At 37.7% G+C, this 11,577-nt stretch overlaps 1 protein-coding gene across 1 annotated transcript in view; it reads right to left on the bottom strand.

The window, feature by feature from the left end:
- Positions 1 to 231: 231 nt before the first annotated feature.
- lrguk (leucine-rich repeats and guanylate kinase domain containing) overlaps positions 232 to 11,577 on the bottom strand; it is a 16,585-nt gene continuing 5,239 nt past the window's right edge. Inside the window, exons 6-19 of the mRNA XM_016489273.1 lie at positions 10,256 to 10,399; positions 9,833 to 9,913; positions 9,653 to 9,739; positions 9,251 to 9,357; positions 8,872 to 8,991; positions 7,914 to 8,010; positions 6,965 to 7,078; positions 6,654 to 6,855; positions 6,317 to 6,433; positions 5,752 to 5,870; positions 5,518 to 5,606; positions 4,206 to 4,322; positions 1,005 to 1,162; positions 232 to 795 (exon numbers count right to left, since the gene is read on the bottom strand). Of these exons, the coding sequence (XP_016344759.1) occupies positions 632 to 795; positions 1,005 to 1,162; positions 4,206 to 4,322; positions 5,518 to 5,606; positions 5,752 to 5,870; positions 6,317 to 6,433; positions 6,654 to 6,855; positions 6,965 to 7,078; positions 7,914 to 8,010; positions 8,872 to 8,991; positions 9,251 to 9,357; positions 9,653 to 9,739; positions 9,833 to 9,913; positions 10,256 to 10,399 (1,716 nt within the window). The 3' untranslated portion in view covers positions 232 to 631. The remainder of the gene's footprint in view (positions 796 to 1,004; positions 1,163 to 4,205; positions 4,323 to 5,517; positions 5,607 to 5,751; positions 5,871 to 6,316; positions 6,434 to 6,653; positions 6,856 to 6,964; positions 7,079 to 7,913; positions 8,011 to 8,871; positions 8,992 to 9,250; positions 9,358 to 9,652; positions 9,740 to 9,832; positions 9,914 to 10,255; positions 10,400 to 11,577) is intronic.

The following is an 11,577-nucleotide window of genomic DNA, read 5'->3' as shown; positions in this document are numbered from 1 at the left end:
ATATATATATAGAGAGAGAGAGAGAGAGAGAGATTCGGGATTCTTTGATAGAAAGTTAAAAAGAACACCATTTATTTAAAATATATATATATTTTTTGTGACTTTAATGTTTTTACTGTCACTTTTATTTAATTTAATACATCCTTGGTAAATAAAAGTATTACCTTATTTAAATAAAAAACATAATAAACCAAGTAAAAAAAAAAAAAAAACTTTTTTGAACCCCAAATTTTGAACATTATCTCAATGTGATTATTTTGTAACATGAACATTGTAATGTAAAGTGTGACCTCCATAATGCGTTCTTGCCTTACCTCCTGTGTCCAGGGATTTGAGAGCTTTGGGCCGTTTCCAGAGCTTAGATCTGCTAATGACGGATAAGCCTTCAGCCTCTCAGATCACTCACACTGGAGGACACAGATGAGGGATGGGAATCTCCATATTTTCCAATGACCTGACTGGCTTTTGCCTCACAGCACTCACCACAGCTGTTCCCTTCATTGTCATTTATTGAATGGCTGGCTTGAAGCTTCAGGGGTTAATTAAACTTTACTTCAAAAACCTATTTTTGCCGCTAACACTCACATGATGTGCAAATATCTATACCCTCTGCAGCTCTCTGTACTGTCAGTTACTCCTTTGAGCCAGAATCATTGGTCTTTCTTCCAGATGGGATGGGTGGCAGGACTGGTTTAACATTGGCACCTGGACGGCCCGGGGAGCAGGGGAGTGTTGGCGAGACCCGCTCAGAGACTGACCGAGGAGCATCAGGGGTCAGACCAGAGTCCATGTGACCTGCGAGACATCAAACAGATATGCATTAGTCACATAAACTAGAATCTAAGATCATCTCATGAGTAGGCATAGGTATTTGAACAAACTTCTAAATAGATATGTACAATATCTATGTACAGACAGCTTCTAAAACGTAAACGTATTATGAATGTACAAACTAGATGTTAAAATGTGTAATGTATGAACACAGAGAGGAAAATGCTCTTCACCTCTAAGAGAGTCCCGGTCCTGTCCCAAAATAGACATATCCAAAGGCTCTATGTTAGGCCCTGACCCAGTGTCTGATCCCTGGGCTGGGCTTTCCGCTGAGAGTGCCCCTGCTGAGCTCCTCATGGACAAGCCAGAACTGGCACGAGATTCCTCCGAACTGAGACAGAGTGAAAGTAGAGAAAGCGAGAGATTAAGAAAGTAAAAAGAAAGTTACAACATTAAACCATTTTGCTAAGGGGCCATTTACATGACAATGTTTTCAGCCAAAAAACGGGAAACTTTTTATGCGTTTTGCCTGTTCGTTTACACGACAACTGCGTTTTGGGGACTGAAAACGCATATTTTTGAAAACGGGTTTCAAAGTGCAAGTTTTTGAAAACGCCACCATTATCGTTTCCGTGTAAACACCCAAAACGGGAATCTTTGAAAACGGTGACGTCATACGCGTGCGTAGTACGTGTTAGGTATGTAGACATGCGCAGTACGTGTCGATTTTAAAGGCAAGCGCGAACAAACATAAACAACAATGGCGGAGTACAGTAAGGCCCAATCCCAATTCTACCCCTTAGCCCTTCCCCTCCATTTCGCGCGTTCACGTGAAGGGGTAGGGGTGTCTCAATTCTCTTTTGGTTGGAGGGGTGAGGTAAGGGGAAGGGCCAGATATCCCTTCAAACAAAGATTTTTCGGGACCACACTTCAAACGAAGGGGTATGAATTATATCAGCGTAAACCAGCTTCAGCGGCAACATGGCTGCCCGAGCGAACAAAAAGACACATAAATGTAAGCATTTTTGGCATTAATAAAGATTTTAAAGAAAAGTAATCATTTGTTTTATGTTACATTCAATCGTGAGTTCATATTTACGGTCATGTTACTCAAAGAAATGTTTGCAAAAAATCGCTAATATTTGCTAACGTCATATCATTACAGACTGCATGATAGTGCCACAACATATTTTCATGTCTGATCAGGGCGATAACCCACCATAGACACTGAGGGGGCTAGTCCCCCCAATAATTAGAAATCGCTAAACCCTTTTCTTAAATATTGCCAATTCCAGAGAGAGAGAGAGAGAGAGAGATGAAAGTTGTGTGTATGCGCGTTTCACTTTTTAGAGTGAGTTTACTTCAAAAACAGCGATTTTATCCTCTCGTTGCTGGAAAATATAATGTAGAGATTCAGTATTTAAACTTATTAATAAAAGTTGTGGGGCAGCGTTGACAAGTTTCTTTGCTCCTGGATGTGTGAGCTGCGCGATCTCCGATATATATCTGATGTGTGTGTGTGTGTGTATGTCAGTAAGCAGCGCATTAATATAGAACGGTAATCAAGGGCTCTAATGCACACCAGCACACCAGTATAGGTGTGTGTATTGTAGGAGCTAGACGACGTATGATGACGTGTGACAGTATAGTAGTGGTGTCCCAATTCTTAGGGGATTATTTTCACCCCTACCCCTTGCCACTCTGTTTCAAGGGACAAGGAGAAGGGGTAGGCAGAGGGGTAGGGGAAGGGGAAGGGGAAGGGGAAGGGGTATAAAATAGAATTGGGATTGGGCCTAAGTCAGTGATCGGCTTATGATCAATGATATGGACATTATAGAAGCAATATATTCACTTCACTTTGTGTCTATTTAATACTTAATTTAACTTCCACAATAATGTAATAATGTCGTAAATGATCTTTCTCCACAAATATTGATGTAATTTCCATTTTTTTAATTGGTAAATTCATCAGCATATCATCTACTATGTTCATCTACTATGGTAAACTATGGTTTAAATGTTTGGGGTCAGATTTTTAAAATATTTTTGAAATAAGTTTCTTATACTCACCAAGCCTGCATTTATTTGATCAAAAATACAGTAAAACAGTACTGTGAAATATTACATTTTAAAATAACCGCTTTCTGTTTGAATATATTTTAAATTTAGCATTTTAGTCCTCAGTGTCACATCCTTCAAAATCATTCTAATATGCGATTTTGTGCTCCAGAAACATTTCTTATTATTATCAATGTTGAAAACAGTTTAACAGCTGCTTAATATTTTTGTGAAAACCATGATACATTTTTTTCAGCAACAGAAAATGTATTCAAAATAGAAATTTTTTGTAACATTATAAATGTCTTAAATGTTACTTTTGATTCATTTAATGAATCCATGCAGAATAAAAGTATTAATTTTTCTTTCAAAAAAATCTTACTGACCAAAAATTTTGAATAGTAGTCTAATTAATTTGACTGCAAATTTGAATTAACTAACATCCCAACAAAGTTCCTATTATGCCACAATCCTCAGTTCAGCTGAAAAGAAAATCCAAATAGCAACAACAATATGAAAATGACTCTCTCTATAGGACTCTGTTAAACACACACACACACACACACACACACACACACACACACACACACACATACACACATCAGTGCTGAATAAACAGACATCTCAAGACACCCATTAAAAGCAGGTTTTAATAAGTTTTGATTGGCATCATGTATTTTTTTAGAGAGTTGGCAATGGTCTCTTCACAGATATCCCATGATTCCACGGCCTGCATTTTCAATTGATTTCATAAAGAGCACAGTAAAATTCATAACTAGATTGCAAAGTAACAAACTCAAAATGCATATTGCTTTTCCCGGCAGTTAAGAAACAAAAAGTCACTGTTTAACACAATTTGGACTAGCACATTAGTTTGGTCATTTTTTTCCCCTAGCTAATAAGCAAAGCGGTGGTGCACCGGGCAGTCGAGGCAGCTCTGTAAGTCTCCCAGGATTCCTCTTAATGAGCTAAATTACAGTGTATTTAAATATCTTGGGGACATGAATATTTCACAGGAGCAGTCTTGTATTTCCTCGCCTGTTTAGAGTCCCTGAGCTCAAACACGGGAGAGGCAAAAGCACCGATAGTCATAAATCTGCATTTAGGTGCTCCAACACATACATCTTCCAGATGGCCTGGGGCATGTCAGCTACCTGAATGCTTTAACTTTGAGCTGAGGATGAAAACTTTGATATTTGAGCCTGGATGTGTGTAAAATGGAGATGGAGGTTATAAACATAAAGGGAGAGGCTACAAGATAAAACACGTCCTGGGAAATGATGTACACAAGGAGAGGACTTTGGGGAAAGGTTAATTGGTTTGCTGCTCTGGGACCAGAGGTCAGAGGTGAAAATGTCAAGGTGTGTGTGGCATACCTGCTGTCCTCATTGAGGTCAGGAACGCTGAGGCCAACAGGACGCATTGGGGAGGAAGAGGGGCCGGGTGGAGGCCGGGACTGAGACGCTAATGATGATGGAGCTGTGGGTGCACTCCTGTGACACACACAAACACACACAACAGTATCAGTAAAGCACCATAAACACACACACTCACCAGCCTGTGGTGATGCTTTTTGCTGAGGAGTCAAAATTTGGGCATTCTATACAAAAACACAATAGCTTGTTACTAATCTAGGCCATTGAAATGTAGCTATGTAAAACTAAATACAGTTACTAAAAAAATCAAATGGCTAAATAGTTTATCAACAAAACATAATTGAAATTTCATTGAAATATCACTAGGACTGAAATATCAGAACAAAACTTTTCAACTACTTAAAAATTAACTATTTCAAGTTTGTAGTTGATACTGTAGTTGATAAGAAGTCTCTTATGCAACCAAAATATTGTTTGATCAAAACTACAGTAAAAACAGTAATATTGTGAAATATTATTACCATTTAAAATAACTGTTGTCTATTTTAATATATGTTAAAATGTAATTTATTCCTGTGATGGCAAAGCTGAATTTTCAGCATCATGACAGCAGTTTTCAGTGTCACATTGCTCTCAATGTCAAATGCAGAAATGTTAATTCATGCGTTCATATAAAGGTGACTTGACTTGACATGATCCTTCAGAAATTATTCTAATATGCTGATTTGCTGCTCAAGAAACATTTATTATAAATGTTGAAAACAGTTGTGCTGCTTAATATTTTTCTCATAACCATGAGACGTAACTATAGGATTCTTTGTTGAATAAAAAAAGTTCAAAAGAACAACATTTATTTGAAATAGAAATCTTTTGTATTATTATAAATGTCTTATGTCACTTTTGAGCAACTGAATGCATCATTGCTGAATAAAAGTATACATTTCTTAAAAATAAATAAATAAATTGTACTGTCCACAAAATTTTGAAAAGTAGAGTATATTTATGCATGCAATTTAATTATAGATTTAATTATAGAAGTACAGTGTTGCATCATTAGCTTTTCAATGTGCTAACGCTAAATTCTACTGAAATCGTTAGTTGTGTGGTGTGCAGAGTTGTTGTTGCTTATGAAAAACATTACAAATCAGTCACTTTTGAGGCTGAATTTGAGTTAGCATGATGTCTGCCTATGCAGACAGCAAGGCAGCTCACCAGATTTTGGACCAAGTCAATGTTTTGGGGTTGGATCAGTGATCTTCTATCTCATTGTCAGTCACAGTCTTTGGGTAATGTACAGTCAGAGTTCCGTTACCTCTGAAACAGCTCGGCATAAGCACCAGGACTCTTCCCACTCAGAGCTTCCCGAATCAGCTGCTGACGTTGGTGATTGGAAGCCATTTCCTATGGAGTACAAAAAAATATTGTGTTTGCATGAGTGTGACTGTTCATTTCATTCCTATCTGCTATTCCTCGCTACGATAGCTTCTGTGGATTATATCAAGCCAATAATCATGTAAAAATATCAGAATTAGTAACTCTGACTTACTGCAGGGGTCTGCTGAGGGGTCATTTTGGCCTGGATTTTGTTCTGGTAGTTTCTGCTGTAGGAGTCCATGAGGTCAGTGGCCTCTGTCGTGTTGGCTGCCAGTAACTCGCCAGTTGAGTCTACAACAGAGTTGTCGTAAGGGCACTTGGCCATCGTGAACAGATGTCTGCTGTGGCTGCAGCAGTGAAATGCCATAGCCTCACACTGAGTACAGCTATTTACAACTATATTCTTTATAATCCTTTCGAAGTGCCCCGCAGACAAAACTGACTTCATGCAAAGGCCCCATGAAATCAAATTGTGAGTTCTGTGGTCTTTAGTCCAAGTCTGTTATTTTGTAGATGCCAACAAAATGTTATTATACTCCTAAAAACTATAAATAAATGCATAGATAAATAAAGATAAAAAAACTCTAAAATCTGAAATAAATAATTAAACAAACACTTTAAATAAAATAATTTGAATACTTTTTCAGATGAAATATCAACATTGAAAAGAACATGGCGCTTGCCAAGCAATTTCATTGGGTCTTAGTATATGGCAAAATGGGACTGTGAAAGCTCACTTGCGGAGGTGTTGTCAGGTGTGACTGAGCTGCTGTCACCTCCTCCTCCATGCTCCTCTAGACCTAGGTACTCCTTCACCAACTGTTTTAGAGTATGGTAGGCCTCAGCACGGTCATCTGATGAGCACAATAGAAGTGGAGCAATAGAAGGAGCAATTGAGTTTCCATAAAAGAAAAAAATAATAAATTTTTGAAAATGTCCTGCTCAGGCAGAGTTGTTTTATTGTCACTTAGGTGTTTCTTACAATTCACTAAGGGAAATCAAAAGTATATTCCTATAGATATATAGATAGAAGACAGCGTAATTGACCTTAATGGGTTGATAAAAGTTTGTTACCACAAGGGATGATGTTGTCAAAGAAGCCAGGTGATTCTCTGTTGATCTTGGCATACAAGTCAATGCGAGACACGGCAGTTTCCATCTGAGCGTTGCTGTAGAATCCTCTTGCTTTCAGAAAGCAGACGTAAGTATCAACAACAGTGGGGATCAGCAAGACGTAACGGGGTTCAAAATATGAGTTCTTCAAACTATACACTCCCTGTATTGGAACAAACACACAAAAACGTCCAGAATATATAACTGCTGGAGCATTTGACCCAGTTTTGTGCTTGGTCAACATGGTAGAACACGTTTTCTTGATACCATACCTCTAGTTCCATATGCACACAGCAGGCCAGACCTTCACGAGCCACACGCTCAATAGTTTCCCGCGACAGGCCATACCAATGTCCTCCGTACTGCATCGTCTGGACGAATTGACCCTGACAGTGAGAGTAAAACTGAAAAAGAGACTGTAAATGGAACATGATGGCATTGAGCTCAAATTCATCTCTTAATTGGGCATCATGGACGTTCAGCACAGATTCACTGCAGAATGACCTGAACTCTTGACCTTTGGGTTGCAAGGGAACATCGTTCTTCTCACACAGACAAACCTCTGACCCCTGTGTTCAACTGCACCTGGGTCCATTTAGCCGCTGCAATGCCGAAGTCGCTATCTGTCAAGCTTTTACTCGCACAAAGCAATTCTCAAACACATGTTTCTACATCTCTGGTCAAGATGGTTTTAAAACATAAGTACAAATCCCAACCATGCTCTAATCCTCTACACTATTTGCTTTAACAGGCCAAGAGAAAAGCACCAAGGAACGTTTGCGTCTACAGAATGCTGACACACATCTGTGTTGGTGTGATATAGGTAGGGGAGGTTAGTCTGTAAACTCGCCTCTGTCTCTTTCTCTGCTCTGGAGGCATAAGGTTATAATCACACATCAAAAGGCTTTCTTCCAGCCTCTATCAATCAATAACACTGGACTTATATAGCAACACTTAAGAGCTAAACGAGATAGTGAAGGCAAAGTCTAGGTGTGCGCTCTTCTAAGAAGCACCTGAGGGGCCTGGGGAAAAAGAGAATCTAGGGTGAATTCTTTCCCCTCTTCACATTTTTGGCATGTCATTGCTTTATAGACCAATATGGCCTGAGGAAGTCCGTTTCTCCAGATGAATGGGCTTAAAACTGTAACACTAAAAACTAAATATGACTAAAATACTGCCGAAGCAGATCAGAATATGATAAAAGTCTGGACAGAGAATTACCATTTGAATCATGTTCTGAAATTCTTCCTCTGTGACAAAGTGATAGTCTGATCCATCCTCTTCCCCATAATAGGGCCCCCTGGTGGTGTGGCAGGCACTAAAACAAACAAATCGATTAAAGAAACTCGAGATAAATTAGGACTGCATGATATATTGAAATATATATTGCGATATGGCTTAGTGTGATTATCATATGGCAAAGGATGGAATTTAATTAAACAAATATATGTGCTGGGTTTCACTCTGAAACCAACAGTGCATGTACAGTAGGCTATTTATTTGCAGGCAAGCGGCCAAAATAAAAGCTTGATGGTTTAACATTTGATAATGAAGAAATCAAGACATAAATAGTACTATAAAAATATTATTAATTAATAATTTGGCAGTATGATTTTATTTACCACAACAAAAGTATTGTTGAAATATATTTCTTATTTTATTCTTATTTTTATTTATTTTTTCAATATATTTATTTAATAACAATCCTAATAAATGTATAATATTAATAATAATTATTATTATTTTAAAGTCATATTTAATGGGTCGACTGTGGGAATTTTGCCTAAGAAAAATCAAGTGGAAAGTTTTTCCAAATCATTCAGCCCCAAAAGTATGGTTCACACAAAAAAGTCTTCAGAGTAAAAAGTAAAAAAAAAAAGGCTTTTTATATAATTATTTTATGTTCTATGCAGTTGCACACCCCAACAGAAAACACTCAAGAATGATTAATAATTCTATTCAAATATATATTCACGTCATCTTGAGAAAATTCCTGTATTTGTTTTATATTGCAATACATATCGCAGAAAAACAAAATATTGCAATGTCATTTTTTCCCAATATTATGCAGACTTTGAACAAAATATCACATAACACAGTACAAATAACGTACAAATTAATATTTCATTTGTTTACAAATTCATATTTTAGTGACTTTTATAATGCACTCCAAACTTACCCATAAGCAAAATAGTCACTGAATTCCTGGCACAGCTTATGGGCTAGTTCCCTCTTCCCACAGGCCTGAGGGCCAGTGAGGACCAACATGGGGTACGGAGCATCCAGACTGGGGAGAGTACTTGTGGAATAACATGTGAAAATGCATATTAGCTAATGCTGTTCTTGTGAACCGTGCTATTGAACTTCCTGTGAGTTCAACCATGTAGTTTATAACCAACTGGGTGACTTCAAATAGCCTCGCTACACAGCTCCAGATTCATTTTAGTTCAGACTTGAGCGCTGTGAGTGGTTTGAAGGGCTTTCTGCTTGAGGGAAGTGGCCTTTGTGGACTAGACACGCTCATAAAATGAAGAGGAAAGTGGATCGAAAAGTTGTACCTGTCAAAAATAACCTGTGGTTGCATGAGCTGGTACATCAAGTGGGTCATGTGATCTCTGGCTGCGATCACCTCCAGAGGAGGGTCGTACTTGTTCACAGCAGACACCTGAAAATGAAAGACAGGAATGGGACTCACTACTCAACCCTGATATATAGTCATTCAAATATGTGCTTTATTTTCCAACAAACTTTCAGAGCTTTCAAGTTACTTTCAAGTTCTTTTCTGTTAAATTCAGCCCATGAACCATGAACCTGCCAACAAATTGCTCTTCAAAATATATATACATATATATTTTGTACAAAATAGGCTTCCTCCATCTCAAAGCCATAAACAGCACTTCACTTTTTAGAAAGTAAAGATGTAAAGCAACCGTTCCTTGTACTCTAGATCACACAATCACCTTCTCCTCAGCAGTTACAGTGTGTTGATCCAAAAGTATGAGATGCTGAAGGAGAAATATCACAGCAAGTCTATAGTCTTCTTGGTCCTGCAAGGAAGTATTTAGCATTAAGTATAAGGTGATGACATTAAGCCCAGTGTTACCTGTGTTGTGGTGTTCAGATGTTTATGGTGCCCTCACCTGCACTGGGTTTCTGAGGAGATTAATTTCTCTCAACAATATCAGGTCATGCAAATGTGCAGCCTCCTTTACCTCACTGATCTGATACACAAAGAACAAAAAAGAGAATTATTTGTTGAGTGTAATATCTAGTCTAATGCCACATATACACTCTCAGAAACTCTCAGAACTTCAACAACTTTCCACTGGGGCAGAACCTTCAAAGGGAGATCTGAGTACCTTATTTATCCATAACAGTTCATAGTAGTACTTTAAGGGTATATATTACCACTCTAAGGTACTATTTTTTTTCTGGTAGATTTTAGATCTTTCTAACCATTTTCACTTGGTTAAATTGATTCCTTTTAGTCTGTTATGCTCTGAGGTATAACTTTAGAGCCATCTGCATAATATAATATGACAGGAATCTGACAGCTCCTTTACCAGATTGCTCTCAAGGTTGATGTTTCCCAGGAAATGGAGATTCTGGAGACCTGAGAGGCTTTGAATCCGGTTACAGGACAAATCCAAAACCTGCAGGTTGCGTAGAGTCTGAAGATTCTCAATCTTCTGTATCACATTCCCCCTCTTAAAAAACACACACACTCAGGTCATGCAAATGTGCAGCCTCCTTTACCTCACTGATCTGATACACAAAGAACAAAAAAGAGAATTATTTGTTGAGTGTAATATCTAGTCTAATGCCACATATACACTCTCAGAAACTCTCAGAACTTCAACAACTTTCCACTGGGGCAGAACCTTCAAAGGGAGATCTGAGTACCTTATTTATCCATAACAGTTCATAGTAGTACTTTAAGGGTATATATTACCACTCTAAGGTACTATTTTTTTTCTGGTAGATTTTAGATCTTTCTAACCATTTTCACTTGGTTAAATTGATTCCTTTTAGTCTGTTATGCTCTGAGGTATAACTTTAGAGCCATCTGCATAATATAATATGACAGGAATCTGACAGCTCCTTTACCAGATTGCTCTCAAGGTTGATGTTTCCCAGGAAATGGAGATTCTGGAGACCTGAGAGGCTTTGAATCCGGTTACAGGACAAATCCAAAACCTGCAGGTTGCATAGAGTCTGAAGATTCTCAATCTTCTGTATCACATTCCCCCTCTTAAAAAACACACACACATATATATACAATTATCATTTCAATTACGTAAAGAACAGTAACTCTAAAGCTCTGCACATGATCTGCAGGGTCATGTGCCATTTCTGCCTGGCTGTGGCTGTGTGATTGACAGGTGAGCTCAGGAAATTAAAGGCTGATGGGTAAGGACTGACAGGCGAACATCTGGTAAGATGTAGCATGTGCATATCAATGAACGAGAGGCTTTCCGTACAGCCTACGCCTGTCTCACCTCACTTTCCAACCCTTGTATTGGGTTTGAAATCAGGGTACAATGATTATGGCTGGGCTCAGGGTTATTGTGGTTAACAGAAACTAAAAAGCATATATATTTTTGTTGCTTTAAATAAAATATATGTTAACTGAAATAAAATAAAAGTCAAACTAAAAAAAACTATAGACACGTTAAAAAACAATAATTAACAATAAAATGACAACAAAATTACTAAACTTTAACTAAAATTAAAAGGAAAAAGGAAAATACAAAAATAAAAACAAATTCAAAATATAAAAAAAAAATAATAATAACACTGGTCGGAGTCAGCTTGATCAACTTGATCCACTGGATTCAATGCAATTCAGCAAAAAAAAAAAAAAAAAATGCAGGGAATGTTTTTT

The sequence above is a fragment of the Sinocyclocheilus anshuiensis genome, unplaced genomic scaffold (assembly GCF_001515605.1).
Source record: "Sinocyclocheilus anshuiensis isolate Anshui unplaced genomic scaffold, SAMN03320099.WGS_v1.1 scaffold641, whole genome shotgun sequence".
Lineage (NCBI taxonomy): Eukaryota > Metazoa > Chordata > Actinopteri > Cypriniformes > Cyprinidae > Sinocyclocheilus > Sinocyclocheilus anshuiensis.
Note: the sequence above shows the minus strand (reverse complement) of the source record. Positions and strands in the feature narration are given on the sequence as shown.